General features: G+C 42.7%; 1 protein-coding gene across 1 annotated transcript in view; it reads left to right on the forward strand.

The window, feature by feature from the left end:
- The first annotated feature begins 354 nt into the window (after window positions 1-354).
- Window positions 355-26,263, forward strand: part of Plpp3 (phospholipid phosphatase 3) — an 80,861-nt gene continuing 54,952 nt past the window's right edge. The window contains exon 1 of the mRNA XM_076862393.2: window positions 355-1,151. Within this exon, the coding sequence (XP_076718508.1) occupies window positions 1,013-1,151 (139 nt within the window). The 5' untranslated portion in view covers window positions 355-1,012. The remainder of the gene's footprint in view (window positions 1,152-26,263) is intronic.

The following is a 26,263-nucleotide window of genomic DNA, read 5'->3' on the forward strand; positions in this document are numbered from 1 at the left end:
CAAACCCAACCAGTTTATTTTAAAACTGTAATACTCTAATTCAAGTCAAAATAAAGACTTGGAAATCCCAAATTCATAAATAAGGAGCAGTGCATTTTGGTAGTACAATCCTAACTTTTGTATGACCCAAGGACAGCAAGAAAATGTTTCTTTTTATTTATATATTTTTTCCTTTTGTGACAATTTGGTGTTTCTGAACGCTAGGGGCTCCCGGATTCTCTGGTTTGAGAGTAACTTTTCCTTTTAGGACTTTTTTTTTTTTTTTTTTTTTGAAGGGGGTGGGGGAAAATGTGGCCTTAATTATCCTACGTTTTAGGCAGCTTAGGAAGGGGCTGTGCTTTCGGAGTCCCATCAGAGCCAAGTAAGGAGGGCCCTCTCTCTCTCTCCCTCCCTCTCTCTCTCTCCCTCCCTCTTTTTTAAAGGAGCTCGTGAAATAAAAGTGCAGAAAACAAACCGAGCGATCACAGCAGCAGCCGCAGCGACAGCAGCAGCAGCAGGAGGAGGAGGAGGAGGAGGAGGAGAAAGAGGAGGAGGAGGAGGCAAAGTTGGAGTGGGGCAGGCGCTGCGGAGTTGCAGGGCTCCGCGCAGCTCCCATTCATTAAGTAGCCAGCTGCGGAGGAAGGTGGCCGGGCGCCCGCGCTGCCCACTCGCTACCTCGCGCGCGCACACACACACACACACACACACACACACACACGCCAGACCCGCGCTCTCCAAGCAGCGCCGCTCTGCTAAAGTTCCTGCTCGGGATTTGGCTCTCTTCCCCTTGGACTTTCGAACGACTTGGGAGTTGAGAGAGGAAAGCAGAGGCGCCCAGGGGGAGCAGAAAACACCACCGTGTGCAGCTGGAAACAGGCAGCCGGGCTGCACTCTTTGCCGCCGCTCCCCGAACCCGGCCGATCCGCCACTCTCCGGAGCAGCCCGGCCAGAAAGGCGACCAGGGCGTCTGAGTGTGTGGCTGAAGTCGTGGGGTGTCTTCGCGGGGCTGGAGGCTCGCGCCGCAGCCAGCGCCATGCAAAACTACAAGTACGACAAGGCGATCGTCCCGGAGAGCAAGAACGGCGGCAGCCCGGCGCTCAACAACAGCCCGAGGAAGAGCGGCAGCAAGCGGGTGCTGCTCATCTGCCTCGACCTCTTCTGCCTCTTCATGGGTGAGCTCAGCCCCGGTGCCCCTCGGCCCTCGGCGCGCGTCCTAGTCCCGCCCGCGGCCGCGTCCCAGGGCCGCGCCGCGCTGTCAGCAGTGGGGCCCCGCAGCCCTCCTGGGCGCCGGGGCAGCTCTGGCCCACGGTCCCGCCCTCCGCGATCCCACCAACCTCCCGGCCTGTGGATTAGTGTGTTTGGGCATGCTGTGCGCTCCCGGGCCACGGTAAACCGGCCCCTTAGGAGCTCCTTCTGGAGCCCGGGCACAACCCCACCGGAGGGGTGGGCTCCATCTCTAGCAGAGGGGAAGGTGGTTGAACCATGATCCAGAGCCAGCATATACTTGTCGCCCTTCATCCAAGTCAAATGGATCTCTGGGCGAGCCGGGCTCCTGCCTGGAGCCGTGCTGCCTGGCCCCGGCTGTATGTAAACATCCAGCCCTTCCGCCGCCGCTGCCTCGCCAGGCCAGATTTGCAAGCTCAACTTTTCACTTGCTGTTCTCTTGAATGCCCCAGGGTTGGGACAGTGCTCTCCCCGGGCTTGTTGCTGGGTTCCATTCAGTAAGCACCTCTTGTGTGCCTACTGTGTGCCAGGTGGCAGGCAGTTTCGCTGGCATCCGTGTTAACTAACCCTTTCTCTGACTTGGTGCAATAGGGGCCAGGAACCCCATTTGGGACCACAGTTTAATTGCACTCCCGGAAAGTAGAAGAGATGCTCCATTTTTGTTGGGAGTCCTTGGAAGCTACCGCTTAAAGGGCGGTGGGAGTTAAAGGAATTGGGAGTGGGAGGGGTTGGAGGATTTATGGACTCTGCTGGGGGAGGGAAAAGCTCTTGACGCGAATCTATAGGAGTTCCAAGGTTGAAGTCAGCGTAGGATTCTTTATTTTTTTTTTTTTTAAGCGAATTATAGTGTAATGGAAAGTGCATAGGACTTGTCATCAGAACACTGCCACTCTGCCACTTGCTGGGTGTGCCACCTAACTGCCCCTTTGGCCTCAGTTTCCTCCTCAGTTGGATGAGTGAGTTGAAGTAGATGCTCTCCCAGGCCCCTTCTTGCATTAAGAACTCGGATTTGGTCCAGGAGCTGTTCTGCCAGCTCTGCTAACTGAAGAAACATCTGTGTTCCCAGTTCAGTTCCCTTAAAATAGAACTCCTGCATGGAGACTTAAGTCCCCTTTGAAATGGATTTGTCCAGGCAGATGGTGCAGACCAGAGACTTCTTAGGCAGGAGTTCTACTCCCTTGTGTTCAGGACTCTCCTGTAGCAGTGTAGGGAGTATACAGTGTCCTCTAATCCTTGGCTTGGCTGCCTGTATCAAATCTGAGAACCAAAGAAAGATGGGATTCTTTTAAAAATAAGAATAGCCCTCTTCAGATAGGGGAGACCTTAGAAAGTAAAACTGTGCTCTGCAGGCAGGGAGAAAGGTCATCACAGTTCAGATGGCATATCTCATTTCCAGCTCTCTTAGTATCAATTCAACATTAGAATGCTATGTAAAGGAATTGTCACTGGGGGGCCTACCTTCCTGGTGGCAGTTGTCTTATTATCATGCACAGTGGGACAGATTAGTACTTACCATCTTGTAACCAAGCTATTGAATTTTTAAAAGACCTTCCCAGGTCCTGGGGGAGTGCACTGGCCCTAAACAGGTTGAAGCTGTTCCCTGTAAACTTGCCTGGGGCTTCCCAGTGTTCACTCTGGCTCTCGCTGGTGGTAGGGTAAAATCTAGGCTGCTTGTGCAGGGTCCCCCTCCTGCCTCCCACTTGGTGATAAGGAAAGCCCAGCTAGAACATGCCTGACAGCCTTCCTACAGTTTAATTGTTCTCCTCCCTTCCGCTCTTCCGATTTCAGAAGGCTATCCCAAGACATGGCATATTCTTGTTAAAGGAAAAAGAAAAAAGTATGAAGGATTTTGGGAAAAGACATACCCTCCAGCTATAGTTTAGCCGGGGGAACATAGAGGTATTCTGTTGTTAAGCATTCAAGGTGCAGGTAAAGGGTGTGTAGGTGTTTTAGTTCTTCATTGGCTACAACGCTCCCCACCCGTGTGCCCAAGCTAATATTGTAGACCTGTTTGTTGTGTTTATTCACAGTTGGCCTTATGTTTGAATAGATGATTTCGTTTACTTAAAAAATGCAGCCAGATGTCAGGACCTTGGGTTTTATTATAAAAGACACATATCTACCTTTTCAAGGTCTATGTGTCTTATCATTAAAATCATGGCAATAAAGTCATTATTGTTTTTCCACCTAAGTAGAAACCAAATTACATTTTTCACTAATTCAATGTCTTCGTAATACCTTTAATAGAAAAACTGTAAGATAAACAAATATCTCGAGATACTTATGCAAGAGAAATCTATTTGGTTTCCAAAGAAAAATGAATAACACAACATGTGATTTTAATATTCCACATACTACAGTCCTAAAAAAATTGTTTCTACTTAGTTGCCTTTCTGCCTAAGACTGTCAATATGATTTAATTTTTATGTAGTTTACTGATCATATGGTCTGGATTACAGGGCACTAATATATTAAGAAGAGAGACAGTTTTCTGTTTATTCTCCCATAGGATTATATACCAAGCTTCATCTCCTAGTATCTGGAAAAAATAAAAGCTGATGTGCTATGTAAATGTTATGTAAGTGAAAATATGCAAGTAATTTAACTTGTTTCACATACCTTTTGGAATACTAAATTCTGGGTGATAAAACAAAAATCGCCCTCTTATTTGAAGGCTGAAAGAAAGAATTTGGTGTTAGAAAACCCAATGGGAGTTTACTTGCTATTTAACAGCTATCTTTGCCAATTGAGTACTTTTAAATATAATTATGAATCTTTGCATGGTGGCTTTTCTGAAATTCATTTTTTTTGTTGTTGTTGTTGTTGTTGTTATTTGTTTGTTTGTGTGTGTGTGGGGGTGTGTGTTGGTTCTTGTGTATAAGGTTCCATGAGAGTGGCAAAGAAGATTCCCAGGCAAAAAAATGGAGACCACCTACTTTTTTTCTAGGCTCTATCATTAGTCTCTTTTCAAAATATAGATTAATTTATATACTCTTAAGTGTGACTCCTATGACAACATTATCTCCATTTTATAGAACAGAAAACCAAGTCTCAAGGATGGGGAAGACAGATTCACACTGAGGTTCATTTCTAATTCTCAGCTTAGCACAAGTGGAGTCTTTTCCTCATCTGGACCCCGAAGCTCAGATTGCAGGAAGTCCTGTCTGTTTGTCCACATTTCTTGGTTTCCTATTTGCACCACAACAGATGGATAAAAGAGGTTGATTCTCCTGAACACTGGATACAGAATTTAGGTGGACAGCAACCATGATATTTAATTTGGTTGGAATGTTTTTTGGACACTTTTTAAATTTGCAATGAAATGGTTGAGATAAACATTCAGAGCTGGTTCCATATGTGGGATATATAGAGTCATCATGAATAATATTAGATTACTTAATAACGAGAGAGGGGCAGTGTATAGAGGAGTGAATAGATGACTTGGAATCAGGAGTTAGGTTCCAGGCTGGCCAGCGGCCAGGAGCTAGTTGTGTGATTATGGACAAGTTGGTTTTCTGTGGGTTTCAAATTTTTCTATCAGCTAAATGGCTAGTTGAGTGGGATTATGTCTAATGTCTCAGGCCCCCATGAAGCATGCTAATAGAAAGGAAGGATGCAGCGTCTGAAGTCTACCTTATATATATATGCATGCTCTTCAAGGACATTAGCTCTGGGAACCATCACAACAAGGAGGCGTCCAGGGGCCTGGGTTCCAGTCTTGTCCTGACATTACATTGCTATGTGATTTTGGGAAAATTCATTTGAACTTTCTGGGCTTTGATTTCCTGATTATTGTAGTGAAGGGTGGAGCCTGGATCATCTGTCAGTGTTCCAACCCTTTAACAACTTCACCAATCTATGTTAATAGATATGTAGGAACTCAGTCATTGTTTCTTAGGGATCATTTATCATTAATCAAACTGTTATGTGTTTGCCTAAAGAATTAATGTTGGAAATTACCCTATATTGGTGTTAATTCCAGAGGGAAGGTTAAGTATTGCTTTTATGAGTTAATCCAGTCTGCTGAGGAACTGGCTAGATTTTTCTTTGGTCCAATGAGTTCTTTCACCTGCCCCCTGAAATTTATAATAATCACAAGCAAGCAAGTAAGCAAGCACAAGAGGCCTTTCCCCTTTTCTTTTCTCAGTTATCACATTTACTCAGTATGTGTTTTTAATAACACAGTAGGTTTTGATAACTTAATCTACCATTGAATCACAGAACATAGAAACAGATTTTCATTAATCAACTGTTGAGCTGCCTACCCAAATACTTTGCAGGGATTGCAATAAATATGAAGGGAACTTGCACTTAGTTTGTAAGTTCTGCTGGATTTCCTAAGGATGGTGGGAAAAACCTCCATTTTCTTATTGTCCAAAAATTGCTAGTCTCCCCCACCTTTCCTCTTATCTGTTTCCTTTTTCTTTCTTTACATTTTCTTATCTTTGAAGATACACCATCCACCTTCTGTGGGAGACTGCAACAACTCTGCTAGATCCAGAGTTGGTGGCCTTTTTCCACTTTTAGCCCTTTTGAGTGTCAATTTTGGATTCTTTCTTGACCCCTTCCTGTGAGGTTGTTTGGGCTGGCAGGCCCAGTTGGTCACAGCATGATGCTAATGAGACTGTAGTCAAAGGCTTCTTCCCTGTGCAGGCAGTTATATTTATGGAGAGACCGACCTTGTGTGTGGCAGCTCAACTGGATACACATTATTTGAGGAGTAATCGTTAATTTTTTTTTTGGGGCGGGGGGAGGAGATGCTATCTATTATGTCAAGATTTCATAAACTTACCTGATAATAGAACCATATGGTATGAAATACAGATTCTTAGACTCCTTCTCAGGAAATCCCAATTCAGTAAGCTTTGAGCCAGGACTGAGGATTCTATTCTGTATTTTATAAAATCTTTGGCTGATTCTTATCAGTCCAATTTTAGAATCACTACATTGTGTAATAGCTGATGTCTTAAGGGCAACTGAATTATGTAGTGGTTTATTTTTTATTTTTATTTTTTTTTGTCCCTGCACTGAATGTTCTAGCACTTTTTGCATTGTTAGGTTGTCTGTACTTTTTTTTTTTTTTTTTTGGCCAATGCAACTGTCTTTTTCAGTAAGGAAAAATCAAACTTGCTAGAATGATTTCCAAAGGAAATAATCCCTCTGCTGCAGTGCTGGAAGTTTCCTTTGATTTTCAGTGTGAGGACTTGGTGGTGTCTCTGAAGTCTGACAGGCTAGATTCCTTATTTTCTGGTTCTAAACTGAGTTCTGTGTAGTCAAAGTTGCCAGCCAAGTGACTACTTTGGGAAAACGAGATATTAACTCTGATTTTATATGTATGTATGTACGTATGGATGGATAGATAGATAGATAGATATAAATAGATATTGAAGTTTGTGCCTGAGCCAAGAGTGAAGCGGGAATAAACAGAGTCTTTAAGAGATCAAAGTTAGTTTGGCACAGTGTTGTAGGAACAACCCAGGCTTCGGACTTAACCCAGTTCTGGGTTCAAATCCTGCAGTGAATCTATGTAAGGACACATAGAGATCAATCAAGGATCGTGCTGGGCAGTGAAGAAGACAGACTTATGGATAACCGTCAAATAGTTTAAAATGTGATGGATAAGCCTTTCTGTGGACCTAAGAAAGGTGTGACTTGGGCAAAAATTGTTGAGCTTCTCAGGCTTGTCTCCCCATTTATAAACTAGCAAACCTGGAAACACCCTTGTGTTGTGTAGCCAGGGAAGGCCAGGCGATGAGTCTGAAAGCACTCTGAAAATTGGAGGGCACTTGGTCGTAATTCACAGTCATAGTATTTTCAGTTCCTTCCCAGTTTCCTTACTGCTCAACGATTATATGAAATCCTCTTTCATTTTTTGGCAGCAAAGTTTCCTGAAATATATCAAGGGGAAAAATAACATCAGAGGAGAATCCTAAGAAAACCAGGCAGAGTGGACACAAGTGTTTTCCATTAACTGGAGAAACGCAGCAGCAGGTTCCTGACCTGTCTGGGAAGGTCGGAGTGCAGGAACCCAGTCATCTTCGGTGGCTCCTTCTTCCGCTTTGAAAGGGGACGGCCAGATCAGGTCATCCTGTGGGAAGGCACAGACGGAGGCAAACAACACCTTAGGCAAGGGTGGGGAGAATTGGGGCCATCTCTTGTCTGTCATGTGACTGCCCAGGTGGAAGACCTAAACTATAAAGAATGGTAGTAATTGGAAATGACCTAAATGCTCCTTATCCAGGACATTCTTACTCATTAAGGAAGGGTACTGATATGCTCCATGTATTTATTATTCAAGCCAATCATGTGGCTTATTTGTTTTTGTGTGTGGTACGAGGGATTCCACTGAGGGTCTCAGGCACGTTGGGCAAGCCCTCTACCACTGAGCTACACCCTCAGCCCTTTGAATATTTTATTTTGAGATAGGGTCTCACTAAATTGCCCAGGTTGGCCTCAAACTTGGGATCTTCCTGCCTCAGCCTTCCAAGTAGGTGGGATTACAGATGTTCACCACTGTGCCTGGCCAGATGAGGAAACTGCAGCTCAGAGAAGTTAAAATAACTTATGCAAGTGTACTCAGCTTGTAAATAGTCACTGAGTTTTCCACAGCTCTTGTTTACCTTGTTGTCCACTCTTCAGTGTAAATAGTGCAATGAAAACTTACTCTTTTCTATTCCATTCCTTTTCATATATTTCAATTTTATTGAGTCCATGTACATACACTGTGGTCTACAGGGCCCAATGCAGGACATAGACTTAACACAAATACTTGCGAAATGGTTTAAAATGTGTGAATAAACCTTTTTGTAGACATAAGAAAGAAAATACGATTAGAACAGTTCTTTATTGCCTAGATTTATGGAATCTTTAGAATTTCAGTATCAACAATACAAAGTTTTCTTTCTTTTTTTACAATCTCAGTCAAAAAACAGACCATTTTGGGGGTGGTGGTACTGGGGATTGAACTTAGGGGCACTTGGCCTCTGAGCCACATCCCCAGCCCTATTTTGAATTTTATTTAGAGACAGGGTCTCAGTGAGCTGCATAGCACCTCACTTTTGCTGAGGCTGTCTTTGAACTCATGATCCTCCTTGTCTCAGCCTCCTGAGCTGCTGGCATACAACACCAAGCCTGGCAAAAAAAAAAAAAAAAAGAAAAGAAAAACAAACAAACAATAAACAGACCTTTTTGAGTGAGTGGAGGAGGCTGGGAGGTATGAGAGGAAAGGCACAGGCTTTGGAGACATAAGTGCTTACTCATGCTACCTAATCCCACTGAGGGCTCAGTTTTCTCATTTGTAAAATGGGATAATACGCACAGGTGTGTGCAGTTTTGAGAACTTCCCTGGTATGGTGCAGACATAACACCCAGCAGGTGGTGGTTGCTGCCATCATTGATTGCATCCTGGCCAAGGCCCTTGGTGCCCAGATGGGGACCTGAGGCCTAGAGAGAGCAGACCTAGAACCAGGGTCTTCCCTTGCCATTTGGCTTTTCTGGTGTTTACTTGGCAGTTTGGAATCAAATATCACTCACGTGGTACAGCTCTCCTGAGAGCGTCCTCTTTCCTTTCCTTTGGTGGTGTCAATGAGCAGAGGAACAAGACGAACAGGTTTCACTTTTAATCCAAATCAGTGGATTTTAGCTGTGAGACCAGGGATGCATGGGGAAATAGGAAGGACTAGGCAGTCTTTGATATGTTCCTTCAAATGGGTTCTTGTTCTAGAAAGTGCTTATTACTTAAGGTCACTGCAAACTGATTTCAGTTTGAATAGGCGCCACCTTTTTTAAATATATCTATCCTAGGAGAGAAGAAAGAAAACCTTTGTTTTCAAAGGTTTTGCTTTTTTAAAGCCTCTCAACTACTCTTGAGGTAGAAATTATTCTGGTCTGCTGAGAACAAAACCGAATCCCACTTTAAATAATTTCTTAAGGTCATGCATTACTTGGTGGTTCTTACACTCCAAAGAAGGCTAGCCAGGTTCTTGAACATCCTTGTGGAATTATTTCTTCCCGCAGGTCCAGGTTAAACTACAAATTATGTTCTGCTTTAAAATCTCCAAATTTAAACCCAAACCAAATGGAACAACACATGTAGGACTCAGTTGGAAACCTTTAAAAGGAACTTGCTGATTCCTCTGTGCTTTAAAAGTATACATTGCAATCAGGGTATCGGTGGTTACGTGTGTTTTTGAGGTTTGTCACAAATTAACAAAATTATATGCCTAGAGAGTTTTGCAGAGAAATGCAAATCAAATGTAAGCGCCTTGTCATAATAAACAGCATGCTTTGGTTCCTGTTTATGTATCCTTAAAGCACATGATTACATTGACGCGAAGGAAGCTATCCTCATTGATGTTTTCTTTGTATCTGGCCCCCAAATTAGTTTGTGGCATCAGTATAATTTCTAGAGAGTATATTTAATGAAGTCTATGTTTGTATCTGTCTTTCAAGTGTGAGTCTTGTCTTCCTCAGATGTTTCTGGAATACCTACTGTGTGCTGCAGCCCCAGGTTTGCTCTGGAGGAATTCCTAGGCTGGTGGATGGGAGACAGACTTTTGCTGGTGACCTGTGCTCTAAGGGATGACTGGGGAGCCTGCAGGGGGTGGTTAGCCACACAGGGAAGAGTGATGGAGGGACAGGCATGGAGCTGGATCTTGCAAGATAAATAACAGCTCCAGACCCAGGAAAAGGGAGGGTGTTGGAGGCTAGAGCTGAACCTGGGTCCTGGGGATGGAGAGGAGAAGGAGTGTGGGAAAGGCGTCATAGGTCATTCCTGATCTCCTGGTTGGAAGCCCAGGGTCTGTGATGACGCCATTCCTTCCCAAACACTTTAAATGTGGTATTTATGGAAGACTTAGGAAACTCATGTGATAAGATTAATAGATGCTTCTTTATGTGCATAGCCTGATTACAAAGATGAAGTTTAAGTTATCTCTTTTAAAAATGTTTTAATTTAAGTTTTGAAATTCCTCAAATGCCTCCTAAAATAAGTGGACTGGAAACCTTGGTTTAGAGAAAGGGTTGTTCTTGGGTCGTAACAGTATTTTTTTTTTCAACAGCTTTATTGAGATGTAATTCACCTACCATACCATACATCCCTTTAAAGTGTGCGATTCACTGGTTTTGGGTATATTCACAAGATTGGAAAAGTATCACCACAACCAATTTTTAGAATGTTTTTATTACTTCAAAAAGAAGCTGTGCCCTTTGGTACTCACTCTCCTTTCCCATCAACCTCCCCCATCCCAAGACAAGCCACTAATTGACCTTCGTTCTCTACAGATTTGCCTCTGCTGGACATTTCCTATAAATGGAATCATTACATAATGTGTCTTCTGTGACTAGTTTCTTTCACTTAGTACAATATTTTCAAGGTTCGTTCATGTTGTCGGATGTATCAGTACTTCATTTCTTTTTATTGCCAAATAATATTTCACTGTATGGATATACCACATTTAGTTTATACATTTAATACTCAATGAGTCTTTGGGTTATTTGGGGGCTATTATAAAGAGTGCTGCTGTAAACATCCACATAGATATGTTTTCAATTCTCTTAGGTCTGTATATTTCAGATTGGAATGGCTGGATCATATGATAACTGTTTGAGGAGCCTGTAAACTGTTCTCTATGGTGGCTGCACCATTTTAGAAATATCTTGAGATTAAAGTATGTAAGAAAAAATACAGAAGTTTTACTGAAGATCTTTGGAATTAACATATTCATGAAACCACTATGGTGTTACTTTGTTCTTAGAGGTATTTTGCACAAAGAAACAAAATTTTTAATCAGTTTAGTAGTGTCACTGCTTTTAAAAGGAGTGCACAGAGAACAATAAACTAAGAAACATATGCTGGGTGGTCAGTTAGACCCGTGGAGTCACACTGCCACAGAGGGAGGCATGACACAGAAATGAAAAAAGAAAAAGGATCTTCACTGTACCTTAAAAACTGCAAATATATATATAGACACACACACACACACACAATACATATATATAAAAATGTAAATGTTAATACATATACCTCTCCCCCCCCCTCTCTCTCTCTCTATATATATATATACATAAATATATAACCTGTGTTACTTATTCCTAGGATATACTTTAAAATAATTTTTAAGTCCATGCAATAGAAATCTTTCTATTTAGTTCCTGCTAAGATTCATGATTCATCCTTTTCTCTCTCCCAGGATGCATGGCTGTATGTATAATTATCACCTCAGGAGTTAAAATTATTATGTATCTTTTAGACTTCTGTGCTGAATGTCAGGACATTCTAAAGGGTGTAAGACAAGCACACATATTTAGAAATTAGTTTGATCACCAAGCTAAATTGCACTAAAAATCAAGCCTAAGTGTGTACCAAATTAAATGACAAGCACTAAGAGAGAGTGAAGAAAGAGCACTTACTTTTATTATTAGATGTTTTACATAATATCACGCTTAATTTTTCCAATAGCAGAATAAGCCAAATGCTAATAATGGTTTTGCAGCTCAGAGAGGATGAATGATCTGGCCAAGTTCACATAGCTTATATGTTTGGGGCGGGGATTTGGGTTGAAGCCTGCCCATGTAATGACTATTGCTTATGTTTATTGAATGCTACCTCTCATCAGGTTAAGCACTGTGCATACATTCTCTTATTTAATCCTTTAAGAAGCCAATGAAGTGCTGATCACTATTATCTCCACTTTACAGAGTTAAGGTTCAGAGAGGTTAAAAATAACAAAGGTTGTGCAGCAAGTGATTGAGAGCTGGGGTCCCCAGTCTGTCTTGTGAGGTCATTCTTAACCACCAGGCTCCTGCATGTGTTATCAGAGTGTTTCTGAGGCCTAGACATTTCCCTCCTTCCCCATGCTGGTTTTCACAGCGACAGCAAGTGAAGAGTTGTCCCAACTGAGTTAGACTTGCCATTCCCACCTGGGTTCTCTGGACCTAAATAGGTCTATTAGGGTAATCCTGGAGCATCCTCTGCTATTTTCAGTACTTCAAAAATATCTAATGGGCTGGGCTGTAGCTCAGTGGTAGAGGCTTGCCTAGCTAGCATGTGTGAGACACTGGGTTTGATCCTCAGCACCACATAAAAATAAATAAATGTATTATGTCCATCTACAACTAAAAAAATTTTAAAAAACATATCTAATGTTACTTTTACTAGTGATTTTCTTGCCAAGATTAACTCATCTGCCAAAGCATGGGTATTCTGCATTTGTGACTGCATGACATTAGTCATCATCAGATTCTATTGATCTTGCTCACTATTTTTGCTAATCAGGAGATGCGCTTGGCACTTTCTCTCTGTCTTTTTTTGTGTGTGGGGGGGGGTGGGGTGGGAGGTGCTGGGGATTGATCCCAGGGCTTTGTGCATGCAAGGCAAGCACTCTACCAACTGAGCTATATCCCCAGCCCACGCACTTGCCACCTTCTATGCTTTGATTACTAAAAGTGGAGAAGTAATACGGGGTGCAGCGACGCTTGTCTGTAATCTCAGTGGCTCGGGAGGCCGTGGCAGGAGGATCACAAGTTCAAAGCCAGCTTCAGCAGAAGTGAGGTGCTAAGCAACTCAGTGAGACCCCCATCTCTAAATAAAATATTAAAAAAGGGCTGGGGAGGGTGTGCTGGGGATGTGGCTCAGTGGCTAAGTGTCCCTGGGTTCAATCCCTGGTACCAAAAACAAAAACAGAAACAAACCTCAAAACAAGCAAACAAAAAATAGAGGGCTTTCAATCCTAAGGGAAAATAAATTGTCTTGGTTTTAGTTTTAATTTTTCCAAGACCATGAGGAACATTTAATTATGATTTTTGCCTTAACTTGTTTACAGCTGTGCTTGTCTCAGCTGTGAAATCCAAGAATTTATTATTAATTATCCCTTCCATTGAACAATTGTACCAAATGGAAATGTGTGCATTTGAGAATTTGAATTTCAAGTTTCTTTCTTGTCTCAAATAATTTTTCTCATTGTAGATCTTCCTAACCCTAAAAAGCAAACAAAACTGCAAACCCACCACACCCAGAATTAGCACTCTGCAGGCAACTGGGAAAACTGAGAAAAGGCTGGGAAATGAACATTTTTGAACACTTACACTATAGTCAGGCACATTCACGAATCCCATTGAATCTTAGAACCCTGAGGGGGTGGTACCCCTCTAACTGATGTCACAGATGAGGCCATCACCTTTCAGAGAGTTTGGGTGACTGGCAGAAACTGAGGAGCTCCTGGATATGAAACTGAGGAGCTTCTGAATATGAATCAGCCAACACTGGTGCTCTTTCCTCCAAAATGAAGATTACCATTTGAATTTTCACTGATTACCGTTTTTTTTTTTTTTTTTTTTTTTTTTTAACCAAGGATTAAACTCAGGGGCACATAATCACTGAGACAAATCCCCAGCTCTTTTTTGTGTTTTGATAGGCTCTCACTGAGTTGCTTAGCACCTTGCTTTTCCTGAGGCTGGCTTTGAACTCATGATCCTCCTGCCTCAGCCTCCTGAGCTGCTGGGATTACAGGCATGCGCCTGCGCACCCAGCGAATAACCATTTTTAATAATGAGCATATAAAGCAAGCAAGTGAGCTAGAATGTTTTAAAAAGAAATGATCAAGTATTGTAGAGTATTTAAGTTTGATTTGGGGTTTAAAGCCTTTTGACTGTATCAGTATTTCCTGTTTTTCTGTAAATTCTTAGGGGACAGAGGTTAGACTCAAGATCTTTAGGCTGGAAGGGGAGGGCGTGAACTTTGCAGGATACTTCCTACATGCCTGGCAGTGAGCTGAGCATTTCATGCATTATTAACTTACTTGAATTTCACAACAACCCTATGAAAGAGGAGGTTGGAGTTCATTTCAGTTTTCTCAGAAGCTGGTCAGCAATGCCTGTCTCAGTTCTTACAGGTGGGTGGTGACCCATTGCATTAATAATTCAACTAGTTAATCTCCAGCAGAGATCATTTACTATGCTTCCAGGGAAAGTGCTTCTCTAGAATCTGCCGTGAGCAGGTCATTGGACCCTATATCTTCTTTTATTGCAAGTATCTTGGCTTCAATTTTGTACAGCCTTTGAGGAAAAGTACAGAAGCCATGATAGAAGGACACTTTGCCAGTGTCATTCAGGAACGGAATGGCTTTCCTGCAGAGGGATAGCAATTTCAGATTGTATTGTTGATTTTTATCAGTCTTCTCCAAAGGAGTTAAAAAGCCAGGGGGAATGAAATGGCCTGAGCAAGGACCCTGAACTTTGGAAAAGGCTCCATGCATTTCCCAGGCTATTGTAGGGCTCCTATTCAACTGAGATTTCAATGGTGGTGTGATTAGCATGAGACCATGTGTATAAAGTAGGTCTTTTTCCCTTTTCCTAAAAGAAGTTTTGTGGCATTTCTTTTTCTGACAGAGTTGGCATGAAGCTTTGACAAACACAGACTCATGGAAAAGTTAAATAGGACTTAGAGCAAGCCCATTTTGTACAGACCCTTCATGCTTAGAATGCAGAGCAGCGAAGCCACTAGCAGGAGGTGTCTTGGGCCATAGGAATTTTAGCAAGGCTGTTCCTGCACCCAGGCCCCTGGATGAATAGAAAATACCCACAAGGCCACCAGGAAAGTGGATTCCAGGCTGTTGACCATTCCTGTTGTCAGACAACCACAGAGAACATTCCTGAGAGTTGGCTGTCTATCTTCTCTTTCTCTCTCTCTATTTTATTGAGCTAAATACAAAGTGCTGAGGAAGATATAAAGAAATATTCAATACGTGGATCCTGCCCTCAAGGAGCAAGTGAGAAGATGGGCACTTGAACATTTGTTGGAAAAAAACAAAGTCAGATGTCTTGAGCTGATAATTAAATGAGATTATGAAAACATAGAGTCTAAGAGGTAGCTCATTGCTGATCTGGGTTCTGGTCCCAGTTTTTCCTGTGTAAGCTGGGTGACCTTGGGCAAGGATGCCACTTCACGCATTATAAAATCAGAATAATTAGTTCCCTGCCTACCTCACAGAGCTGTTGAGACCCAGTGGTGTGGTATCCCATATGCAGGGGAAAATACTTTGTAACTGTAAACTCTTATTTGCATAATTGAATAGCAGTGTGCTCTCTTCATTCTCCCCAGAAGCTTGCTGTCACTCATGCAGATCTGAGAATTTTCTTTGCAGATTCTTTTTCTAGGGTGATAATCTCTCCCTCTCCCATGTATCCTTTGTGCAATTAGTATACAGGAGTCACTTCTCAAAACTGCAGCTCTGAGCATATAGGCACTTCTTCAGAATAGGACTTTTATGAGCCCTGGTTGACTATGCAACACGTTGTCAGTATATTCAAGAACCTTCAGAATACGGCTCCAGTCAGCACTCTATTTTCCATCTCTTTTTCTCCTATCCCCTTCCTTCCCATCTGTCTTCCCTCAAACCACACCTTTGCCCCAGACATCTCCAGGGCAGCTCTTCTAGATGGTTCCCTGCCATGTTCTTTACCTTTGCTTGGTCTGTGCTGTGCTGCTCAATTCTTGTCGGCCACTCCGGGTGCTACCGGAGCCTCTCTGAAGCCTTTCCTGGTTTCCTCTGTGAGGAATCAGCTCTTCTTTGGGTTCCACGCCATTTTGTGTTGACCTTTCTAATGTCAAAATTTTCAATGTGTTTTATAGTTTTGTACAGTTCTATTTTGCTAGATTTTGTGTTCCTAGTATATTGTAGGTGTTCCAAAAATTTTTTTTGTTGAAAAAATTAGTAAAAAGTCTTTTAGAAATACAGACAAAAAGCAAAAATAATATTAATAATAATTTTTTTGTTGCCTATAATCCCATAATCTTGAGATAGCCACTGGTAGAATATCTCTTCTTTCTATCCATAGCTGAGTAGTAATAACTAGGCATAGTTATGGAGCTAAAAACTAGGTATAGCATTAAGTCAGTGTGATGAAAATGGGAAAAAAAAACTTTACTTGCTAGAGTTTGTGATGTCCCCTAATAAAGTATTAATAAACTTGAGAGAATTGGGAATATGCAACTAACTTAAAGGCAGCTAATTATTTTAAATTCAATTTTGCATTCATCTGGTGTTTTGAACTTGGTCAACAAATTGAATTCATGCTAACATAGATGGCTTCTATTAATTTTTTTTTTAAACTACCTCCCAGGTTGAGGCAGTATTTAGGAGTGATAGTTCTCATCTGAGTCTTACCTCATAGAGGATTCCGAAGGGAGAGAGAGAGAGAGAGAGAGAGAGAGAGAGAGAGAGAGAGAGAGAGAGAGAACTGTGCAAGAAAACTTCCAGTGGAGGGTAGATATCCAAGCTGAGAGGCAAGAAATCTTGTTTTATGTCCTAACTGTTGCTAATTGCTGGGCCACCCTGGCCAAGTAACATTCCCTCTCTGTGACTATTGAATCAGCTGTGAAATGTGACAGTTAAATCTTCCAGAGTGAATAATTCTCTAGTTCTCTTGCCCAAATAGGGGGGCGGTGTGTGTGCTTCCTCCCATAATCCTGTTCCTTAAAATAATGTGAGGGTCACAATAGGAGAGAGGAGGAAGGGGGATAATTTTCTCCTTAACTTTCCTCTGTTGGACTTTATTGTCATGCCTGTCCTTACTTCTGTCACTTTGAAAGGGTTTATTGCTTTTCGGCCATTAGAAAGCCCTTTAAAAATGATCCTGTAGTATAAACCTTTGTTATATTTGCCTTTTTTACTTATTTGGGTCAGCCTTGCTTCCTGAGAGGACTGAGACTAAAATACTCCAGTATCTGACTCAGAAAAGAACTCAGACCGCAGAGCATCTCCTGTGTTCCCAGTGCTTCATGCATTTTATCTGATCCCTGCCGTACCTTGGTGGAATGGGCATATTCCTCTACAGATGACAAAACCGGAGACATGGCAGATTATTAGGAATGACCTTGGGGCTGTATGTATTTCAAAGCTTAGGTTTCATTATTACTTAATCAATACCCACCCCCCATGCAGGGTACAGCTCCACTAAATCATCTTTTCTTCGTTAATATCAAACCCTGCTTTATACTTCTGAGAGGGCATGTTCATTCCTTGCAGGCAGTTCTAATTGTTCCCCCCCAAAAAGGTTATGGTGACCGAAGATCAGCCTTCTATACTTTTAACCCAGTCTCTTGGTAGGGTATCAATTGGTAAAGTAATTATTAGCCTCAATAATATTATCATATCAGTCCATTTATCATTAAAAGGGCCTGAATTAGTGGCAGTGATGAGCCACTTCAATAAACATGCACTGAGAACCCCGAGTCTTCCGGAGCAGATGCTGGACCACTGCAGGTGTAGCAAGACAATGAGCACTCTGTGCAGAAGCAGCATGGGGGGGGGGGGCTGTTGGAGAAAGGCTTCTGAAGGCAGCAGTGGCAGTTAGGCACCGTCGTCAAGGAAGGGGCTGTAGTGAAGGATCCGTTTCAGCAGAGTGATCTTCCTGCCTCTGAACTGCCCCATACCAGTGACCAGTCTTTAGAACAATCTTAGAATGCAGGAGGTGGAGGGCCCAACCATCCAGAATCCTCCCCTCTCCACCTTATTTAACAGACAAGGAAACTAGGCTCAGAGATATTAATTGTCTTAGCAACTGGGTAGAATCCAGAGGAAATACACTCTTACCTTGTACAGGTTCGATTTCAATTCAAGAAAAACATAGCATCCCTTTACACTATGGAGATGGTCATTCTGTAAATCAGATGTAGTCCACAAAAACCTCTTACATCCTAATAAAACATCATAAAGCACAGTAGTATATTGTTGTCAAAAATATTCCAAAAATATTTTAGAAGGGAATCACTCTCGTGCACCATCCTTTCACACCCCTCAATCCCAGGCACATCTATTTTAAGAGTTTTGTGGTTCTGAGTGGGCTCATTTGGAGTAACGGGCATCCTCCTTGACATCCACCTTCGTCCACACTAGGCTCATTACTTCCTGGAGATAGCACATCTGGCCTTTGTTCACATTCTCTCCCCTTCTTCCCCGTGGGAAGACCACCTGTTCTTAAAGTTCCTTTCTGTTCACCCTGCCTCTCACTGTTTCAGTGCAGAGTCCTTTCACCTACTGATCTCAAGCCATTACAACTCTAGTGCTAGTTAGTGACCTTAAACAAGTCACTTGCACTCTGTTGACCTAAGTTTTTTTTCCTAAATAAGGGGCAGTTGAGTAACGTGGTCTTTGATATCTGCAGAGGTTGTTAGGGAGTCACAGCAGCATACTTGGGGGCACTGCCTGTTTCTTGGAGGTCTTGATGTGTTGAATTGCCGAACGCTGTCACTGGGCACTGCCCAGAATAGAGGACAAGGTTGACCATAATCCACTCACACAGTGTTAACCACACTCACAGAGTTCTAAACGATGTGCCCCAATGGAAAGATGGGTCTTAGAAAGTCAGTTCAGTTCTGGGTTCCTTTGATAGCTTATCACTTGAGGCAAATGCTGTGACCTCTCTCAACTTGAGTTTCCTCATCTGTAAAGTGGGGGCAGCAATTCCTATTTTACAGGTTGTCTGGAGATCGGGAGGTGCCTGGCAGACAGCAGGCTCTTTGACATTATTACACCCTGACCCCTAAGTGTTTGGAAACTGTTATCTGTCATAGATAATTGGCAAGCTTCGGGACAAATGAGTGCCTAAGAGAGCTGCTACCTGGATTTACGGCGTGTGTGTGGTATACAAAGTTTGGATTAGACACGGTTTATCTGATCTTTGAAAAGTGACTCTGGAGTCCTTCCAGAGAATCATGCGGTGGCTGCCCAGATGTCGCTACCTTTCCAGCTGCATTTTGCTGAAGGTGTTTTCCAATTGGGAGGGGAACATGTTGGAAATTTGTCTTTAATGCATTCCAGCGTTCTGAGGCAGAACCTGCCTGGGAGATTGAGCAGAGCATATTAACCAATATCATTTAAAGTTGATTAAAACTATCATCTTAATTAAATACAAGAGAACAAGAAGTTCTCAGTCTTCTGGTAGCAATTAAAGACTAAAGAGTCAATTCGAAGTTGTTTTTGCAACTCTTAAAATAATACTCCCTCCCCTCCCTCCCATGAAAAGAGTTTCTTAGCCATAGACGTGCCCTCACATTGAGGCTTGTGAAAGCTGTTAAGGACCACAGACCTGCTGGCAAAGACCTTGCTGCCAAGGCATCTGAATGCTCAAAAGCTAGGGGTTCAAGCTCAGGATACGCTGGTTGGGAAAGAGAACTCAAACAAAGGGCCTTTTGAGGCAGGAAACTGGGCTTTGGCTTCAACACAGAGCAATGTGGGATTGGAAAAGTGCCCTGGGACTTGCTGAGGAGAAGAGGGACTGCGAGATCGATGGAGGAAGTATAAAGTTTCCCCATAGAGTGAAGGGTTATATTTCAAAACCTTCGAAGGTTGGTTTCAGAAGGAGTTATCTCTCGCCTGTCAGCCTAATCAGCATGCCTGTAAAACGTGGGTTTGACAATGTAGGTCTTCCAGCAGAAAAGGGGACTGATCCATGAAGACACAGAGACATGACCTTTCTAATAAGGACGTCTGACCTGAAGAGCAGTGGTTTTGATACAAAGCCCAAAGCAGCTCCCGTAATCCCTGCATTCATCCGCCCACTTTAGCTGCAACGTGTATTGATTGCGTGCTCTCTGCTAGTTTGACGCTGCTGTGGGATTAAAAAGATACAGTTCCTACTCAAGGAGCTCAAAAATCTAGGTGACCAGAAGGTGGGGACTGGAAGGGCAGGAGATGGCCCTGTGGGATGAGCTCTTCACTCTGCAGTCACAAACACACGACCCTCTTCCCTCCACCTCCCTAACTGGTTATTAGAAGTCAAACTTCTAATCCTGGTATTCTAAACAGCAGCAAATTGACCATCTAGAGGAGGCCAGCAGGGAGACAAGGGCTAGCTACAGGGGAAAAGACTCCATTGCACAACTTTTTTTTTTTTTTTTTTTTTTTTTTTTTTTTATTGGCACTGCTGGGGATCAAACCCAGGGCTTGGTGCATGCGACACAAGCACTCTACCAACTGAGCTATATCCCCAGCCCTCCATTACACAACTCAAGGGGGAGAAAATAAATCCTGGTGGATTCTACTTTTCATTTTTAAAATATATTTTAATATAAAAAATTCTATATTTTTATATGTCTAAATTTCACTTCTCAAGCAAAGACTTCCTGCCAACTGCTTGGTAAGATGGGGATGGGGGAACAACAATAGGGATGGCAAGGAGAAGAGTGACTTTGGCAGAACCATTAACAGCATGTGAGAGGGCACAGGTCAACTCAGCATTGTCCCTAAAGAAGAGCAGTGAAGTCGGGTCACACATTTGAAAATTGATCCCTCTGAACAGATGGGGCTCAGGAGATATGAGGCAGGGAGGGACATCTTATCATAAATTAGTGATGTTACACGTTTGTTCTGTGCCTCAAGAATATTTCCTCCAATGAATGCACCTGCATTTCAGGTTCCTGGGCCTTCTGGCTTAACAAGTCTGAGGTTGTCGTGAGAGGTAGGGATGGCTTTTCTCTTAGCTAGGACTCATAAAATGCAGATAGCATTTTTAATGACTGTATCTAATCAGAGAAGACAATGTTGATTGGTTTATTGAACAATATTTGGAAGAAAAGTTTCTAATGTGTTCATATAGATTTAACATAACTTCTTTTGTGGTGCTAAGGGCTTCATCCATCCTAGGCAACTTCTGTATCACTGAGCTACATCCCCAGACCCCACACAGTTGAATTAGAATATTTGTATGATTAAAATTTGGAGAAAATGTTATGTTTGGATATTTGCAGAGACATAGATAATAAGTATGGGTCTATGTAGAACAGTGTAATCTGAAGCAGGGAACTCATTTTTTTACTATATTTGTAGTGCCGAAAATGAGGCCTAGCACATATAAATTTTTCAATGAAAACTGAACCAAATTTAGATATTCAAGTCATTTTGATGCTAGTATATATACATAGTGTGTATGTGTACATATGTGTACGTATGTTTATGTGTACATATATGTGTGTGTACGTGTATATATATGTGTGTGTGTATATATATATGCATATGTATATGACTTTTTTTTCTAAAAGGTAAATTCATTTTCTGTTAATTGGTGCTTTAAACTTAAATTACCCAAGATCTGGAAAAGATGGGGAAAAATCACATAGATCACATTTGATCTACTGCTTATTGCAAACACTATTGCTATTTTATTGTATTCCTTTTTATTATTTTTATTTTATTTCCTTTCAATTATTTAGGTATATATGATTTTCTAGTTGCTAGTAGTCTTCATAATTAAAATTATTTTTACTTGATTAAAAAACTCCTTTTTCCCTTTCTTTGGGACTAGGGATTGAACTTAGGGGCACTTAACCACTAAGCCACATCCTCAGCCCTTTTCATTTTGACAGAAGGTATGCTAAGTTGCTTAGGGCCTTGCTAAATTGCTGAGGCTGGCTTTGAACTTGTGATCCTCCTGCCTCAGCCCCCTGAGTTGCCGGGATTACTGGCGTGTGCCACCACACCTGGTATCTAAACAACTCTTTAACATCATTTAGAATTAAGCATCACCCTTAGTGACACATAGGATCCACCCCCCCCCCCATTTTATTTTACTTCCCTCGCTGTATTCTCCCAAATCAAGTCTTTAAGTGTATACTCTTGCTTCTTATATTAGTTTGCTAGGGCAGCTACAATAAAACAGCATGGCTTAACAGAAATCTGTATCTCCCAGTTCTAGAGGATTAGAAGTTCTAAATCAAGGGGATGTAAGGAGATTCCTTCTGGGGTTTGTGAGGGAAACCTGTGTTGCAGGCTTCTCACCTTGACTTGTAGATGGCTGCCTTCATGCCTACATGGTGTTCTCCCTGTGCCCTTTATATATGCCCTGTGTTCAGTTCCTGATGACATCATACCTGTTCATGAGGACGCCAATCACTTTGGGTTAGGGTCTACCCTAATGACATCGTTTTAACTCTGTAAAGACCGTATCTCAAAATAAGTTCATACTCTGAAGTACTGAGAGTTAGGACTTGGACATATGAATCTGGTGAGGGGACAACACAATTCAACCCATTAACCCCCACCCCCTGCCATTTATATGTGAGGCAATTGAAGCCCAAGCTAAGTTGCTTGAGACTGGAATTTAGGCCGATGATGAAATGCTACATTTTCATCTCATCCTGTTTCCTGCTCATCATTGAAAACACTATGAGCAGGGGAGAGAGAGAGGTCTCCCTTGACCTGAGTTTGCTTAGCGTGAAACAATGTTTGGTGGTTATTAGGTGCTAAATTTAAATGAGTTTGACCAGTTGAGACTTACATTTTGATGTTATTTAAAAAACACATCTTATCTAACTAAACTTCATTGCCATAAAGCTTCTTTTAAGCCAGTTGGACCAATTGTTCCATTTGTATTTGGAAGTTCCAGGGCACACAGTGACCTATAGGCTAATTGGCATCCCAGTAACTCTCTGGATATACAGCCATATTCTGTAGGTAGTCAGTGTTAGATATTGAGCATTAATCTCTTCCTCCTCCTCCTCCTCCTCCTCCTCCTCCTCCTCCTCCTCCTCCTTCTTCTTCTTCTCTCTCTCTCTCTCTCTCTCTCTCTCTCTCTGGCAAATTGCTTATTGTAGCTTTGAGTTTCCTTCTCCTGCTAAGTGACAATAGCTCATTAGCCTTCTCCATTATGGAGGAGTTGGAATGGTGTTATTCTTCATTTTAGCTCTAGCCAGAATTGAAGCCTGGGAGTAACACCTTCCAAGCTGTGCCATGCGAGATCACTGGTGTCCCCTTCCCACTGAATACCCTCAGGCGAATCACCACTCCTCTTTGCTTACATGAATAAAAAAAATGAAGGGTTCGAACTATGATTGCTCCATGTCCCCCATGGAGTCTATGCTCCATTCATTGTAAATGCTTAACAGATACTTATTGGGGAAAAAAAAATGAATGAAGAGAGAGTGAACCAATGCTATGGGACAGAGATGGAAACTGGTGATATGAAGTGGACCAGGGAAGTTCCAGAGGACATTCCATTCAAACCCAGCATGAAGTGCTAAGAAAAGCCCCAGTTATTTCCCTTTGGCTGGAAATAATCCAACATTAAAGAGGCTTTTTCTTTTTAAGTTCCATGTATACTATTGCTTTTGTCTGCTTTAAAGGTTCTGTGTCGCTCTCCCTGGGGGACATCTTTCTTCTTTCTAGTGTATTTTATGTGGAAGACCATGAGCAATAACAGTAGTGCCCATGAACTGCGAGCGCTCTACATATGGCATTGCAACGTTAAGCTTCACAGTTACCCCTCAACATTAGTTGTATTAGCTTTGTTTTCCCTGCAGCCTGGAGACATAAGAAACTTGCTCAATGACACAGGACTAAAGAGAGGCAGATCCAGGCGTCAAGCGTGAATCCCCTTCACCCCCAAACCTGTGCTAGTTCTCATCTCTCTCTGTTCAGTCACTCCCTCAAGACCCACAAAATAGTCAAAGGCTGTGGACTTTCATAAAACATATTCAGTAACTATCTGTGAAATAAAATAATGGATCTCTTTATGGGGCAAGATAACACTTGTGTCTCCTTATCTCCTCATGCCATCCCAGATTCATAAAAGCAACAGTAACCAAGTGTTTTCTGTGGGCCAGGGATTGTTCATAGCCTCTCCACATACTCTTTCTTATTCCTCCCATGTTGGGGTGAGAGGCTGGGTGACTTTTTAGGGTACAGACTAGGACCTAGGTGTGTCTGCAGGGCCCACACACTTGCAGGTACATCATGCTGCGGTTTCTTTTTTCTGCCCCGTTAGCCCCTCAGTTCTACCCTAGACCTAGGTACCCTCTGGCATTGTGCTGTTAGGGTTACCTGGGGAGTGTGCCTAGGGAGATTGCACAGTCAGTTTAGACGGGTGTCTGAAACCCTGAAGGAGTCAGCCCCAGATGCTCCTGGAGAGCAGACATTATTTGAGTTGTGCTGTTCAGGACCTAGTGTGGCGTCACGGCTGGGAGAGGCCCGAACACATCTCATTCAGGGTGGATGGCGCTGTGTCTAGGAATGTAGAAGGCTGCTTGCTCCTCAGTTAGCAGGAACCAGCTGGCTGCTGCAGCCCATCTCTCACAGGACCACCAGAGTGAACTTACTCAACATGACCTGGCTGGGCCACTCCCTTCCCCAGGCATATCCACATTTTGAGTGTCTTCTGTGTACCCAGCACTTTTGAGAGGATAAATATTAAACATTGGCCCTTCCGGCTAGGGAATCGGTCTTGTTTGAAAGCTGCACACACAAAACAGAATTTTAGAACTGATTATAGAGGTTGCCGAGCGTGGCTTTTCTTACAGAATGTTCTGGATAATCCAAGTTCTTCTGGGTTGGTCATCTCCCTGGTGAACTTTGATGGAGGCCTCAGGGGAGATGTTTGTGCTGAACTTGCTCTGGTGTGTGGCCAACTAGTCCAGCCTCCCCTCCTTACTGGACAAGGAGCCTCAGTGAAAAAAAAAGGGACTTTCTTAAATCACCAAAGGGTCCAGTGTTGGGCTCTCAAGCCCCAGCCAGGGCTTTTCCTGCGGTGCAGAGGGCTTTCCAGTGTTTCTCCCCACCCTCGATTTGACTGAAGAGCTGATAGTCCTAAGGCACGTATTTGCTCTCACATCTTGAATTCATGTGATTCCCAGACTTTCCCTCCTGAGACAGGTCTCTGATGTCTGGCATTCGAAGTCATCCGATTTTCTTTCTTCAAGTTGTTCTGACAGAGATGTTGGAAAACTATATTCATGATGAGGCAGAAGAGAAAGAGTGAGGGGAAACGCCGACTCAGGACCTCATGTTCCTTGTGGGCTTTTCCTTGGATGGGGAACTCTTTGAAGGCGGGAACACCCTGCTTTGCTCATCTTAGTATTTCCCCTCCCCGGCACACATCAGGTGCTCAGTAAACATTTGATATTCATTGTGGCTTAAAATTTTGTTGATTTTGTTGTATACCTATGTAATTTCATGATATGCATATTACATATCCGTGTTTTAAATAGGCTTTTCATTCAGAAGTGAAGTTTTTACGTTTTAGAGTAGGGATTCCCAAATCACCTTGAGATAGAATCACTGAAGATTTTACTAAAACCCAGAATTCTTGGGTTGGGGATGTACCTCTTCTTGCCCAGCATGCTCAAAGTCAAGGGTTTGATCTCCAGCACTGCAAAAGAAGAAGAAAAATAATTTCTGGGCCCTCCCTGGAAATTCTAATGGAGGGAACCTGAAAATCAAGGTCCAGAGGAGAAACTCGTTCAATTCGAAATTTTACCCTTTAAGGCTGACATGAAAATAAGCACTAGCCTTCAGGTCTGGAATCTGAACACAAGCAAACAAAATACAGTCTGTATAGAAATATAGCAAAGATCTATCCAGAACAACTGGCCAGTATACCTTGTGTCAGATTGCAAAGGGTGATGGAGAGAAATGATTCGCAAGCCTAATTAGACCTGCTCCCCAGTTCTCAAACCTGCAGCTCTAAGCCTCCTGCTAATTGGCAGTCCCTTAATAGATTAGGACTTGGCATCAGGTTTGCATGTTATTATAAACCACACACAGAAAAACCCAGTGGCTGAGGAACTCCTGCCAAACCCAGGCCTGGGTTTTTGTGAGGCTTTTGAAGTGCACTGGTCTTTCAGTGTTTTGTATAGCCAGTGTACTGAAAGGCATCAAACCATTCCTTTGGATGGGATTTGTGAAGGGCAAGTTTGTTGAATAATTAATTCCCCCAGACCCATTCTGTCATCTTGATGGACAAGCTGCAGCCCACATATGCAGCCTCACTCTCAGCAGTCCCTGGAGTATGACAGAGAGATTATTTCTCACGGATATTGTCCTATTCCTAGGAATCACCCCCTGCCCCTTTGTGCTTTCGGGGAGAGAAGGAAGCAACAGGAGCACGCACCTGCTGTGTGTGTGGCAGGCTGTTGGACACACTGCGTCAGGGAATCTTCAGGCAGCCTTACAAGACTGCAGGATCTGTTTTGTGGATGAGGAAACTGAGGTCCAGAGAATTCACTAGTCGAGAGTCGCACTGCCATGGCTTGGGCAGAGGTGGGAGGGACATGTCTGCTAATTCCACACTG

This window comes from Callospermophilus lateralis, chromosome 7, assembly GCF_048772815.1.
Source record: "Callospermophilus lateralis isolate mCalLat2 chromosome 7, mCalLat2.hap1, whole genome shotgun sequence".
Classification (NCBI taxonomy): Eukaryota; Metazoa; Chordata; class Mammalia; order Rodentia; family Sciuridae; genus Callospermophilus; species Callospermophilus lateralis.